Here is a 15,237-nt window from a genome sequence, read left to right on the forward strand (position 1 = left end):
GTGTTCCGCTGTTAAGTTCATATTGTGTTGAATTGCACAATTCCATGTTTGCTGAGATTGAAGAGACAGTGCAGTCAATCTTGTTCCACACTGTTTGTTTAGATAGTGCATACTTGTAGTATTGTCTGTTCGAATAGCACCGATGCCCCTGAAATTTTTGAAAGGAAAGACTTCAGAGCCAGGAAAACAGCATTGAATTCCAACAGGCTGATATGTAGGGAGAGTTGTTGGATGTCCCATTCAACCTTGACTGTCACACCTTGCAGGTGCGCTCCCCAACCATCGAGGGAGGCTTGTTGTAATTACATTTTCCAGTAAGTCGTTCAAGAATGAGTGGCCTCTGGATACATTTGGGACGTTTGTGCACCATTGAAGTGCATATATCATCTGTGGTGATATCCTCGAAGGAGCATGAGGTCTGTAACTACTGACTGTCCAGTTCTTGCTGTAGAGGCCTCATGCGCAAGCAGCAGTTGGAAATGAGGGGAATGCAGGAAGAAAGCATTCCAAGTAGCGACTTGTCCCTTTGTACTGAAATTGACTTTTGTACGAGGAGAAGAGATGCCAGACTGCATATCTTTTCCTGCCTCTCCTGGGATGCGAAGGCGATGCAGGGTTCGATAGTTGCTCCTAAAAATTTTCCGACATTTGAGGGAATTAGTTGAGACTTTTGAACGTTGATGGACAGCCCTATAGGCTCGAATAGAGATAGGCACTCTTGTGTATGGCTGTTTGCTACTGATGAGGATGTTGCTTTTATAAGGCAATTGTCGAGGTATGGGAATATTTGAATTCCTGCTTGTCATAGATAAGCAGCACTGGGACTAATATCTTGGTAAACACTTGAAGCACTGAACGAAGGCCAACAAGCAAGACTTCGAACTGATAATCTGATCTGATAAAATGTTTTGGCCACTCTGAAGCAAAAACATTTACTGTGTTTGGGATGAATGGGGATATGGAAATCAGCATCTTGAAGATCCAAGGTCGTCATCTAATCTCCTTGATTCAGGTGTGGTAACACTTCCTGAAGGGACAACATACAAAATGTTTGATTCTTTAGGAACTTGTTAGGTGGCGAAGGTCCAAGTTGGGATGCCATTCTCCTGATTTTTTCCTTATGAGGAAAAATCTTGAATAAAATCCTGTCCCTCTTGGCGCTCTTGGTACCACTTTGATCCTTCCCTTGTGCAACATGATGTTTATCCAAGACAGCAGTTCTGTTAGATGGGAAGGCGGAGGGCCCGAGGTGGAAAATGTGGAGGAATCTGTTGAAATTCCATTGTGTTTGGCGGTCATATCTACCTAAGATTGCGAGTGAGTTTGCTGCCCTAACTGTGGTCGCTGCCATAGTTCCAGAAATGTTTTACCAATGGGGTCAAGACATCTACCGTCTCTATCTGGAGGAGCTGCCTGGGAAATTACAGAATCCAGCTTTGGCTGACCGATGAGGCAGACCTGAGAGTTGTCAAGTGCCTTGTATTTCTTTTCCAGCTTAGGGAAAAGCACTGGAAGAGAAGCTGGTATTCACATTACTTTCAGGCCTTCCTTCCATATGAAATCCACTATGGGAATTGAACAAACTTGCCTCTTAGTCTGCTCTTTAAAATCGTATAGGAAACAAACAGATTGTTTGGTGATCATGAGGAGCTGAAATCTCTTTGCCGCTCTTTCTATTAGAGTATGAAAACTCCTATGTCTTCTGTTGGTGAGTCTACCAGAGGTGGGGTTATTGGAGATGGTGTTTGTATTTGGTAATCATCCCATTCATTGGGAAGGGACACTTCTTTCAGTTCTCCTTCTTCTCTTTCCTCGTCAGTAGTGCGATGCTCCTCCACCTGGGTAGAGGGGTTATAGGGGGTGGAGTTATGGGAGGGGACCTTGCAATCATGGATGACCTAGAAATCGGAGTTTGAGGGATTGAGGTAGCCGGTTCTGATGGTGGGAATCTGCTGTAGTATTCTTACAACATATGCTGTAGATTTGAAACTAGAGAAGCAAGCATCTGAATAGCCTGTTCTACTAATAATAATAAGGAAGCTTATAAATCGCCTGGTTACGCCCACGGGCGGGTCTCCGCGCTGTAGTAAGTGAGAGATCCTAGAGCCCCATGGCCAGACTAAGACGCCTAGGCCTATCAATGAAGGAACACGTATGTTTTAAGCTCTCTTCTAAACCTGGTCTCAGAGGGTTTCAACGGAAGCTCGAGAGGGAGTTTATTCCAACTCCTGGCCCCCAAGAGCCGGAAGGATCTGCCACCCATCCTGGCCCTCTTGACTTTAGGGACAACCAGCAGGCCAGTCCCCATAGATCTAAGGGGCTGTACGGGCCTGTAGACATTGATGAGATTCTGCAGGTACCTAGGACCAATGCCTTGGGTGATGCGGTGGCAAGTACAAAGGGCCTTAAACACAATTCTCTTCCTGACAGGGAACCAGTGCAGAGCATCCAAGGCCCTTTTGGAAGCAGCCCTTCTCAGTTGCCTAAGGACCAACCGAGCTGCCGCATTTTGCATCACCTGAAGCCAGTTAAGACTTTTGACAGTGGCACCCAAATACAGTATATTACTATAATCTAAACGTGAGGTAACAAGAGCATGCACTAGCGTCTTCCTGGCTTCTATCGGAAGGAGGTCCATAGTTTTGCGTAGACCTTTCAGGACACCAAAGCAAGTTCCCACCACACGTCTGATATGAGGTTCAAAGGTGAGATCAGAGTCCACCCATACGCCCAAGTTCTTAGCCTGGGAGCACGGCATAGGGGCTGGACCTAAGCAGGACGGCCACCATGCCGATGACCACACAGACAGGCCCCCCCCCCACCACGAGCACCTCTGTCTTGCTACCGTTCAACTTCAGGCAGTTGTTGGCCATCCAGGAGGCAAGCTCCTGCATGCACGCTCTGAAGTTGGATGCCGCCAGACCCGGTGCCCGCGATAGCGAGATAACCAGCTGCGTGTCATCGGCATATGACACAATCCTGATTACAAAACCCTCCACTATATTCGCCACGGGAGATACATATAGGTTAAATAGGGCGGGGCTCAGGGCAGAGCCCTGAGGCACACCCTGATCCAGTTTCATAGCTTTGGAGTAGTGGCCCTGCCTGACCTGAAAGCTCCGTTCCGTCAGAAATGATTGTATCCATTTTAGCGCCGCGCCTGAGACACCGCCCTTGTTCAGACACTGCAGCAAGGTGTAATGTGCTACAGTGTCAAAGGCGGTGCTCAGTTCTAAAAGGATGAGAGCCATTGTTTGCCCCTCATCTGCTCCCTGCCTAATGGCCTCCGTGGCCATTAGTAGAGCTGACTCCGTAGAGTGAAGTGACCGAAACCCAAATTGCGTGGGGTGGAGAAGATTGGCTTCTTCCACTTGGGCCATGAGCTGTAGATTTACAGCCTTTTCTGCCTCTTTCGCCAGATACGGTAACAGTGAGATAGGGCAGATATCATCCAATTGCTCAGCGCTAATATTTGGTTTCTTCTGAAGTAGAAGAACCACAGCCTTTTTCCAGTTATCGGGCACCGAGTACATACTAAATGATACATCTAAAAGATGCCTAATATAAGGCTCAAGAATGGCCATACTCTCCCCAAGCAATTTTGATGAAGCAGGATACCTGGGTGAGCCAGACTTTATAGAACTGCAGATTTTGCAGAGCGACTCGGGGGGGGGGGAGGGGTGATAAAACTATCCAGCCTTTGATTTTCCCCAACACCTCCGATTGGTTCCACAAACTCTGCACCCGGTTTTTTGGCTCCCGGAAAGGAAGAGTATATTTTCTCCACTTTCTCTGAGAAGAAGACCGCGATACGGTCACAAAATTCCACTGAGCTTTCCGTGGGAATAGCAGATGCTGTTAGTGAGGAAATCTCCTTATAGATCTTAAATAGTTCCTTAGTGGAGTTTCCTGCTGCTCCAATTCTCTCTGCATAGTAAGCGGCCTTGGCCCATCTGATAAGCCCATGGTACTTTCTCCGCTTTTTTGATATTCCAACTTGGCCTGACTAAGAAAGCCTTTCCTCCATTGTCTCTCCAATCGTTTACATTCGGTCCTAGCCAGGCGCAAATCGTCATTGTACCAAGGTGCAGATTTCTGTGGTCTATTCAGCATTTTATTCTGACGTAGCGGGGCTACACTGTCTAGGGCTTCTCTTATGCGTCTTTCTAGATTAAAGCAGGCCGTTTTGACGTTGGTACCCCCCCGGTGACCCTCCTCGGACCAGAGCTTCATTAAACTTCATCTGTGAGAAGCCTGCCCATTTGCGTCACGGGTGGTTTAGCACAGGTTGCTCGGGGGCTCTAGGTTCTGGGATCTTTACCACAAAGGGAACAAAGAAGTGGTCGGACCAGGGGATAGGGATGGGAGTGGTCACTTCAACTCCCTCCCAATTAGTGAATACTGGATCCAGTAGATGGCCATGCTGATGGGTAGCGGCATAGGAATTCAGACCTAACTGCAGTGACTGTAGTTCCTGACACAAATCTACAGCCCCCCTATTGAGGGAATTCTCCAGATGAATATTAAGGTCCCCCAGCAATAGGAATTTGTCATTCCGTAGAGCTGAGTCCATGATTCCTTCCAAAAGGCTAGACACAAACCGTGCATGTGGACCAGGAGGTCTATATACCAGGAGTCCTTTCACCGTAAGGTGCGAGCTGACCCCAATTATAAATAAGCCTGCCTCACTATCAGCTATGGTCGTAGGTTCCAGTGAGCAGCTTAATGGATGTTTAAAAACAATGGCTACCCCACCACCTCTACCAGTCGTCCTATCCATCCTGACTATCATGTACCCAAGGGGAGGGCCTCTATAATTTCTGGCTCGGAATCGGAGTCCAGCCATTTCTCCGTGAGGAATAAAAGGTCAAGTTTTCTATCTGCGAGTAAATCAAAGATGTCCAATTTGTGTTTACACATAGATCTACAATTCAGCAGACCGCAAAACAGCCCTGTCGCCCCTCGCTTTATCTTCCCTATAGTGCTGTAGCTAAACAGGCAGTGATCACATCCAACATCCTGATAGACTTTCATACTGCACGCGCTAGGTGTCCTGGGGCGGAGATCGTAAAGTTGTCCAAAACTCCACTGAACTCGAGCATTATTTTGGCCAGGGGTTATGGCCCCGGTCCCCGAACGGCAGTGGACGGGCACAGACGGGCTTGCGTTTGGCGTGCCTTCGGCGCGCCGGTGGCGCGCCCGCTGTGCGCGTCCGCTGTGCGCGTCCGCTGCGCGCCCGCTCACGCATGAACCCTTTATCCTGTGCTGTAAACCACTAGAGCGCTGACCACAACCGGAAGTGCCTGAGCTCTCCCTTCCATGCCCTCCGCGCAACGGCGCTATTCGCCGCGTCGGATCGGTGCGGGAAGGAGGGACAGTCGAGCAAAGGCCCCCGAAGCATCCTGTCAGCCCCACCCTCCCACTGGCAAGCTTCTGGACCCAAGGTACGTTGTGGCAACACAATTTAAAACAGAGTATGACAATTTAAAAACGGAGTGAGACGAATGCAAGTTTTAAATATCACGAGTCTGAGGGTCTGAGCCGCAGCAGCAGCTTGTGGGCTCTACCACCGCCCACTTACCACACGCGACCGCTCACCCCAGCTCCCTTTATCCTGTGCTGCAACCACTAGAGCGCTGACCGCAACTGGAAGTGCCTGAGCTCTCCCTTCCACGCCCTCCGTGCAACGGCGCTATTCGCCGCGTCGGACCGGGGCGGGAAGGAGGGACAGTCGGGCAAAGGCCCCCGAAGCGTCCTGTCAGCCCCACCCTCCCACTGGCAAGCTTCTGCACCCAAGGTACGTTGTGGCAACACAATTTAAAACAGAGTATAATAATTTAAAAATGGAGTGAGAGGAATGCAAGTTTTAAAATATCAAGAGTCTGAGGGTCTGAGCCGCAGCAGCAGCTTGTGGGCTCTACCACAGCCCACTCTCTCTGTCAATTCTGGTGGGTTGGGTCATGATGGGAATAGTAGTAATATTGTTCTTTGTCATCATCTTGGCATTTAATGCAAAGGTCTGAAGGGCCGTGTGCTCCACCAAACATGACCTCATCATCAGAATCCTCATTCTCATCATAATCATACTCAAAAATTTCTTCTGGAGGACTAGGGGGTACCTTACTAGGAGAGGTATGAACAGGTAATATTATTTACTGCAAAGATCTTCTTCTAGGCTAAGATACTGCAGATGTAAGAGCAGTGTCCTTGACTGTTTATACATTCGTCGAAGTAAGTTCCAATACATCCTTCTGTGTAGTAGACGTGGTACCTGATTACGGAATAGTCGTTGCCAGAACAACCGGAGCTCCCGTCGACAGAGGACCCGCCAGTGAGTCTTCTATCAACATCTTGGGCGTCATGGATGTCCATTGTTACAAGCCTGTTGTCAAAGAATTCGGGTCCATCGACGGAGCCACCGTCGATGAAGCCACCATTGCCGATAGATTTTGTGTTTGAGGGCCGTCGACAACTGCAGCGGTGATGAGAGAGCCATCGACGAACCTTTCGCCAATGGTCCTTTTTCCGATGAGGCCTTATCCGTCGACTATAAAGTTTTGTATGCCTTCGTTGACGTTTTCCTAGATGATATTGCCTTCGACGTAGAAGATCTCACCTTCTCGGTCGACGGTGACGTAGAAGAGGACATGATAAGCTTAGACTGTGGAGATGAAAAGCTCATCATCGTAGTAGAAGTGACGATGGAGGCTGTCTCCGACAAAGGCATCAAAGTTTTTATCGACGGTACACCCGTCTTCGACTTCTGAGGTGACAAAATCATCTCCAGTAGAGATTTTGAAGCTGTTTTGACCTTAATGGAGGCAGTAGGCGGCGTAGAGGGTAAAGAATGTCCCTTATGAGAGGCAGACTCTTTCCTGGAGGTGGAAGGCTGATCATCAACCTTCAACGAATGGTGTTGTATCTTTACCACCTTAGAAGTCTAGGGGGAATGATTTCTGTGTCACTCGCTCTCTTTTTTGAGGCAATTGTTTTGAGGGAGGTATTGCTGTCATCTATTAGAAACGTAGGGATCCACCCCAGAAGGATATGTGTCTGTGTTCTCCCAAACTAGGTGTGTCTCCTACAATGGTGGGAAGCACACACTTTTGTTTAAATACCCTAAACACGCCAAAAAGGCCCTTGGTGTCATGCTCATCATGGGGATCTTCCTGCCCTGCTGCAGGACGGGGCGTGCTACAACCTAAGACTACGCGGGAGCACTATTGGTTAGACAAAGCTATGTGTTGTGTAGGTATGTGAGTGGAAGGGTCAGGAGTGAGTAAAGGAGTGAGTATGTTAAAAATACCTGGCTCTATGGAAAAAAACTTTAATGTTCCGTTGAGCTAGTATTGTTAAAAATGGGGAAGAGAGATGGAGGGACTGGGCTAAAATGAGCTGTTCCTCCTATGTCAACATGTTTCAAAGCCCTCCCCTGGCTTCTTCATCAGGACCAAGAGATCCCTTCTACACTCAAACTTGAAAATCAAGTGAATTTATAAAAAATGTGTATTTACAAGTAAATATTACTACGTGGTGAGAGCATATCATTAATAAACATGCACTGTATACAGTACCTCAATAGGTATGCTGCAGGTTAAAGTATTTTTTCAAAAAAGGAAAGTTGCCTCATGAGCCTTAGACTGGGGTGGGAAGGAGTGTCTGTAGTCAATAAAACTCGGGATCACTGCCTCTCTAGGATACTGCCTTCCCGCTGCTCCGTATTGCTGTCATCATCAGACAGGGGGTAGTGCTTGGTTTTCAACTTCTGCAACCACAGAAGAAGACTTCCCTCTCTATCTCTCAAGGTCTTCTGAGAGACACTTCTACAGATTTTGCAATCTCTCACCTGGTGGTCAGGGTGAAAAGTAAATACACTTCTTGTGAGGAACGTCCGAAAGCAGTCTTAACTTTCCACAGGCATCACAGTGCCTAAACAGAGATCTTTTAGTTGTACATATGTCGTTTAGAAGAAACTATTTCTGTCAAATAGGCCAGAAGAAAATAATACTGAGCAGAGTTCAGGGAGACTCCCCTCACAAGATGTGCAGTAGAAAATCTGAAAGCCTAGAGCCTCTGTGGTGAGTGTTCTAAAGGGTGCGGTCGCCTGATTGGCTGGACTTTGGATCTTCCTAATGACTAGGACAAGCTATTAAGATGAATGTTTTTTTTCCATTACCTTCAGGGTTAAAGTCCTTAAATACTGCTTTAAATGTACCGTGGGACTGCCACTTCGATGACGGGGAATGATTCAAGCTTGTGAATCTATGAAAGATCAAATCCTGGATAATAATTCAAATGAAGTACAAGGCTGTGCATACCTAGTAAAAGGAATATATTTTCACTGGCTGGAGAGAAAGGTGAATTGGCCAAGTGTGATATATTAATGTCATCAAGAACATGCAATCCTTAAGGTATGTATTAATGTTTTGAGGCGAAAAGGAATTAAAAAAAATATTTATATTTGAGGAGTAGGCAGTGCTACAGGGAAGCGCTGCTTACTAATAAAAATGTCTGTAAAACAGTAGATTTTTCTTTTGGAATGCATCTAGCTTTCTATTAGAAAAACAAGCTTCATTAAAAAAAATAAAGATTGCTTTCTGAAGCAATCACAGACATACAAGGTGGTCTGCTGTTTCCAACGGGACACCATGACTTTGATTGTAGTCAGTCACAGTGGATCTCAATTTGTTACCCACCTAATTATTATTTATGAGGCACATTGAAATACGACCCACTACGATTCTGTATTTTGTGATCTGATTCAATAATACATAGGTCGATTCACAAAATTCAAATGCGTTTGGTGAAAGTTGCTGTGCAAATCACAAAAACTTTTGCCAAATGCATTTTCAAGACATGAGGACCCCAGTTTAATTGTTATGGTATTGCCAAACTTCATCGACCCAAAAACCAAAAAAGTCCTGAAAGTCTAGACACTTACTTGAGTTTGTTTTGAATATCCAGGCCAGCCTGTTCAAGGAGGACGCTACGGATGAAATTGCGTGGCACTGTAACACGGTCCGAGACAGCACTCAGCATCTTGTTGTGGTTCTCCGCTGCCCGCATGCCATTAGGACACAATTCCTGAGTAAGATCCACCATGGACTCTAAAATCACCTACAATAACACATACATGAGAAGAGTAGAGTGCCTGTGTGTGATAGAGCAATTCTTCACAAAGAGGCTGTAACAAAAAATTGTCGGGACAGGTAAGGTACAATTTATTTTTTCTTTTATCCTTATATGAAGCAGGCATGATCAAAAATAATTTGTTTTATTTCACTCCCATTCTTTAAAGCTACAACTGCATTGTAAAATCCTCAGTTGAAACAGAAACCAACCTCCAGCTCTGCATGCACTGAAAGGTTCGAACAGTTCCACATGAACCACCACATGAAGTTGACATGAGCTATGATTTCAGCGAGCTTAAACTATTTCAACACGATTTACAGAGCTCTTCAAAACAAGATCAGTTACAGATTGGGAAAGGTACAGACCCAGGAAGGCATTCTGGCTTGCAATCTCAAGAATCACAGTCAGATCTATCCCATTCTCAAAAAACAAGTTCAAAGTCCTGTGTTCAACACACATGGTTGCCTGGAACAATGGAAAGGTATATCTAAAAAAGCGGACCCCAGACTACACACGAAAGCCGAGACACTGATAGACCAACTAGACCACATGGTAAGAGAGGTTTAATCAAAAGAAACAGAACAAGAATGTGTATTACACTAGCAGGAATATACACATAAATCTTTCAACAAAACCAGGAATCAACAGACAACAGGGCAGTAGAGTTGGGGTCCTTTCAGACTATTCTTACTGCGATATCACATGTAACAGGTTTTTGGAGTAACAATTCAACTAAAAAACACACTCAAAGAGAAATGAACAGAACTAATAGAAAAATAAGTAGTACTAGCCTCAGAGTTGGAATAAATGACTTATGTAGAAATGACTTAGCAGAAGAATATAGAAAACCTCAGATGGTAAAAATGCAAGACATAGCAGAGAATGTGGATACAATAAGGATGCCCAACCTAACAGATGAATAACACAAACACACTAAATCAACAGTCACTAAAGAGGAGATCAAAGAGTTCCTACTAGAAATGCAGAAAAAGAGACAAACCAGGTAGTGATGGCATCTCTGCAGACTCATACCATACAACACCTAAAATACTAATAGGTAAGCCACTTAAGGTGCATGACAAAGCACAGGTAGACTTTCTTCTTCTATGAGAGAAGCACTGATAGTACCGATTCCCAAAACATATTAAGATCCTGAACTGATGTCCTAGACCCCGTGTAAATGGACTTTATAGATAGATGCCTGTTAGCAAGGATGGCATCCACAACGTCAGGTGGTAGATCAAACCTAATCAACAACTGCCCTAAAATATCCACACATGGAGGTGTAGGTTTTGCAGGTTTAGGTGCAGAACCCTGCCCTGCTGCGGCGACAGAAGAGCCACTTGAAGTGGTAGCCTGATCAAAGGGCAGATGCTCATTCCCGGAAGCTACGAGTACCACACGCTCCGGGTCCAATCCAGAGTTGCTAAGATGATTTGGGCCTGGTTGTTCTTGAGCTTTTTCAGAACTCTGGGCATGAGAGGCAGAGGCGAGAAGGTGTACAGGAATCAAACTTTCCATTCCAGCCCGAACGAGGCTCCTAGCAATTCTTTTTGTGGAAACTCCAATGTGCAAAACCACGGGCACTGATGATTCTTGATGGTGGCTGAAGGATCTAGCCAGCGTTCTCCCCATTGCTGTAAGATGCCATGTGTCACTTCAGAATGCAGAAGTCAATTGTGTTCCATTAGACGCTGACAATGAGCTTGTCCATCCTGGCATTCAAGGATCCTCCCAGATGACCTCCCCAACCCAGCAGTGATACATCTGTCTCCACCGCTCCACCCAGTATCTGGGTGGAGACTGTATCTGGGTGGAGAAAGGAGAGGAGTCTGCCTCTGGTCCAAATGCAGTCAAAATGTACACCAAGGATCGCATGCAATCACCTCTGTAACCTGGATTGCATCTGACAGACTCCTGTGAAGCTGATCCCACTGTGATTTCACATTCCACTGCAGGGCCCACATATGCCACTGGGTGTCGTTGACAAGCAGGATGCAAGAGGCTCACATAGGGTATAGCCATGTTGAACAATTTAGAGGATCCATCTGTTAGACATGATTGATCGCCACCTTGGAAGAAAATGCTGCATTCTGCCTCTCACCAGGTGATTGAGCACCACTAATGGCAAGCTAATGCAGCTTGCTGGTTTTAGCCGCTGAGGAGAGGGACTGGGAAGACTGGCGCCTTTCCTGTATGATGGCTGTCTGATTCTCATCCCCAGTCTCAAAAAGATTGGGGGATTGCAGCAGAGGCTGAGGAGGCTGACGCTGCCTATACACCAGCTGCCTAAAATAATCTCTGAATTTTCAGAGCTGGTTTGACAGGAGTAAAGAGACCCACAAAGCATGTTCTGGCACTACTGTCCTTAATGTGTTTTAAAGCAAAGTCAGCTTTTTTGCAGAACAGTCATGAGCCATGGAAAGAAATGTCCATAAGAGAGGCATGTACATCTCCAGGGAATACTCTAAAGTGCATCCACACCAAGCAACCGAGCATCCCAATAATGCAAAGGACCTTTCTCAAACAACCAGTAGCATCAAGACCAGAATGTATCAAGTATTTGGCCATATCTCCACCATCCTATATGGGATGAGCTTGTGATGCCCTAAGGTCTTCAAGGATCACGGGCAAAATCTCAGTGGCCATGTCCAAGAGTCCATGCGTATGTCAACCAAACAAACTGCGTTGGCTCCTCACAATGCCAGACTGGCCGAAGAGAACTTACATCTTGCAAATATTTCAATTCTCTTAGACTCTCTATCTTGGGGAGTTGTGGGAATGGCTTGGGGTTCACCTTGCTGGTTGAAGCCTGGATCACCAGACTTTCAGGAGTAGAGTGTTTTGACAAACAATTTGGGTTTTCAGGCACCGTTTGTGATTTCTGATCAAGGGGGTATTCATAGGCGAGCAAGAACAGGTCTTTGATCAGGTGGTCATTAAAGTATCAGTGACGGCCTCATTATATAGGGAGCAAGCGCTCAGATGTGTCAGGCCCCGGCTGTAAGATTTCTGGAAGGACATTTGTCTTAACATCTGTGGAAGGTAGTTGTAGGTCCAAGACCTCAATTCCACATTGAATTACTATTGCATTGAGGCACTTTCTTCCATACGATGGCCAAGTAGCGAGTGCAACCCTGTATGAGGAGAAGTATCAAGCCCACTGGATTCCATCAATCCAAGTTCATGAAAAAAAATATAATTATCATATTTAGGAGTGGGGGGTTTGGAGGAATCCTTCTCATCTCCACCATGATCATCTCTGGGTGGTGGCAAGGTTTGATCAGAACATGTGCCGAAAAGTTAGTGGAACTTCTGAGAAAGTATGAAATAATGCTGTAAGGTGACGTGTTCGAGTTGAGATCATGTTGAAGTTGGCTCGGGGTCAGATATCAGAATTAGTGCCGGATCTTCCATTGGCAACATCAGTATCAGCATCAACAAGGAAGGGACTGACACAGGTCATGGAGCTGAGATCTGAGTCTGAACTTGAGCTAGCACTGAGCCTGTGACACGCTCAAGTGGGTCAGTTGACACCAAGGAGAGATACGCTGGTGAATACCAACTGATTAGCTCTGTGGATCCTTGAAGACCAAAGTAGCATCAGAGGGAGCCAGAAGAGTGCAAAATATTTGTAACACAGCTCCTTAAAGGGTACAATCAGTCGCAGAATCGCCTATGGCCAGGGAAATTTGAGGCGCACCAAGGTGCACTCAGATCAACTGCAGAATAAGCTCCACAACTCAAGATCCAGAGGGAGACAGACTGGTAACTTGAGACCCTCATGCCTTCTTTTTAGATCCTGAGTGGCGGGATGGGGCTCGAGTCCTGCTTCACTTTGCTGTGTTTATGTTTGGACTTCAACCTTGATTTACCAGACGACTTCTGTTGCAAAGCTGACCTCTGACGGGAATTACCTATGGAACGAGTCCAGGTCCGCGCCCTCAACTTGGAGCGTGATTGAGACTTGCATGACAGCGTCAATTTCCTCATGTGTTTCGCAAAATACAACTTTGCCTCCAGGTCCTGGATCACGTTTAGTTACATGTGGGCACACCTTTTGCATGATTTTAAGTTGTGTCCCAAGCCCAAGCTCCAGACACACTTCATGTAGGTTTTGCCATTAAAATCTGTTTCCGACATATACAATAATGAGTACCGAAGCACACACAAGAAGTCCGTATATAAAGGTAAATTAGCACTAGTAAACCGAAGCGAATGAACTTGTGAGGTCCACAGCATTCTTCTTTTCAATCAATCAATCAATCAATCAATACACTTTCTTTCGATCAATATGATCATAAAAGCATTTTAAGCAGAATTCAACATCTCAATTAAGTTAAAGACTAGTAAAAAAAAAGGTATACAGACAGAATTTATAGCAGCAAGATGGTTTATCTGGACTTGATCTAACACTCATATCAACTAACACTTGGAAATGCATATGAATATATACAGTATTTGTATTGGCCATTAAAACACTTATTAGCAGCATGACTGGTTACATTAAAGTGCCTGTGCAAGAGTATAATAAAAGATTTGGAGACCATAATTATGGATAGAAAAAACATTGTTGTAGACCGCTGAACACCAGTCCTAAATCTTAATAGTCTTCTAACCTCGCACTGCATACCTTAAATATGAATACCTTAAATATAATACACAATTAAAATACTATTAGGCTAAGCATAAAATCCATCTAAAAATTTCAGTGCACCACATGGAAAATGAAAAGCCAGCCACCGAGTAAGCTTTGGGGAGGTTGGCATCATATTTCAGTTCAGCTCCGTCCATCATCCCCTTTTGTATCGCTTTGTTCGCCCTAAGTGTGGCAGGGTATGCTCAGACGTGAGTCCCTTGTTCACTTGGCCACTGGATTCAAGATAGCCTGGCTGATGAGGATTATGAATCCGAAACCGGTCCCAGGATGCTTGTTTCCGGTCCAGGGAAGACATGGCTTGGCAGTTCGGGCTGGACTGTTCCCATGAGGCAACAGGGTCAGACTGATTTGCATATAGCCATGTCTGAACTGGGGTGGCTGAGTGAACTAAAGAATGGTGATGGATTAAACCCGGATCAGTTGACTGGGGGTGAGTGTTCAAACGCTCCGTCCATCATCCCCTTTTGTATCACATCATATTTCAGTAGCCTAAAGGCCTCAGAGCATTGCCTGGATCCTAGATTTCTACATATCTGAACCAGCCATCGTTTTCCTGCTTTTTTATAGCCAGTACTGGCAAAGAACATATGGCTTTCAGATTCTTCTGGACAGTTGCATGCCGGGCAACCCAACATTTGTTGGCCTGCCCATTTATTCGTAAAGGCACGCAGTGGCAGTACCTCGTGCCTGAACTCAATCAATCAATCAATCATTTGTAAAGCGCACTTCATATCCCCGAGGGTCTCAAGGCGCTGGGGGGGGGGGCGGTGGTGGAGGGGGGGGCTACTGATCGAACATCCAGGTCTTGAGTATCCTCCTGAAAGTCAGCAGGTCTTGGGTCTGTCGTAGGCTCAGTGGGAGGGTGTTCCATGTCTTGGCAGCAAAGTGGGAGAAGGATCTCCCAACGGTGGTTGTTCTTAGGATGGGCGGGACGGTGGCGAGTCAGAGGTCGGCGGAGCGTAGCTGGCGGTTGGGGATGTAGAAGGAGAGCTGTGTGTTGAGGTAGGCTGGGCCAGTCTTGTGGAGTGCCTTGTGTGCGTGGGTGAGGAGCTTGAAGGATATCCTCTTGTTGACGGGGGGCCAGTGCAATTTTCTCAGGTGGGGGGTGATGTGGCCGTGGCGTGGGGCGGCGAGGATCAGTCGCACCGAGGCGTTTTGGATGCGTTGTATTCGTTTGATGAGCTTGGTCGGGGCTCCCGCGTAGAGGGCGTTTCCGTAGTCGAGTCTGCTGCTGATGAGGGCCTGGGTGACTGTCTTTCTTGTATCTGTCGGGATACATCTATAGATCTTCCGGAGCATGCGGAGGGTGTTGAAGCTGGAGGAGGAGATGGTGTTGACTTGCTTGGTCATTGAGAGCGTTGAGGCGAGGATGATTTCCAGGTTGCGTGCGTGGTCGGTGGGTGTTGGGGCTCCCCCCAGTGCTGTCGGCCACCAGGCTGAAGGGT

General features: G+C 46.3%; 1 protein-coding gene across 1 annotated transcript in view; it reads right to left on the reverse strand.

Moving 5' to 3' along the window:
- Positions 1-15,237, reverse strand: part of CARMIL3 (capping protein regulator and myosin 1 linker 3) — a 1,019,681-nt gene that overhangs the window by 282,054 nt on the left and 722,390 nt on the right. The window contains exon 27 of the mRNA XM_078644900.1: positions 8,942-9,117. Coding sequence (XP_078501026.1) covers positions 8,942-9,117 — 176 coding nt within the window. The remainder of the gene's footprint in view (positions 1-8,941; positions 9,118-15,237) is intronic.

The sequence above is a fragment of the Lissotriton helveticus genome, chromosome 5_1 (assembly GCF_964261635.1).
Source record: "Lissotriton helveticus chromosome 5_1, aLisHel1.1, whole genome shotgun sequence".
Lineage (NCBI taxonomy): Eukaryota > Metazoa > Chordata > Amphibia > Caudata > Salamandridae > Lissotriton > Lissotriton helveticus.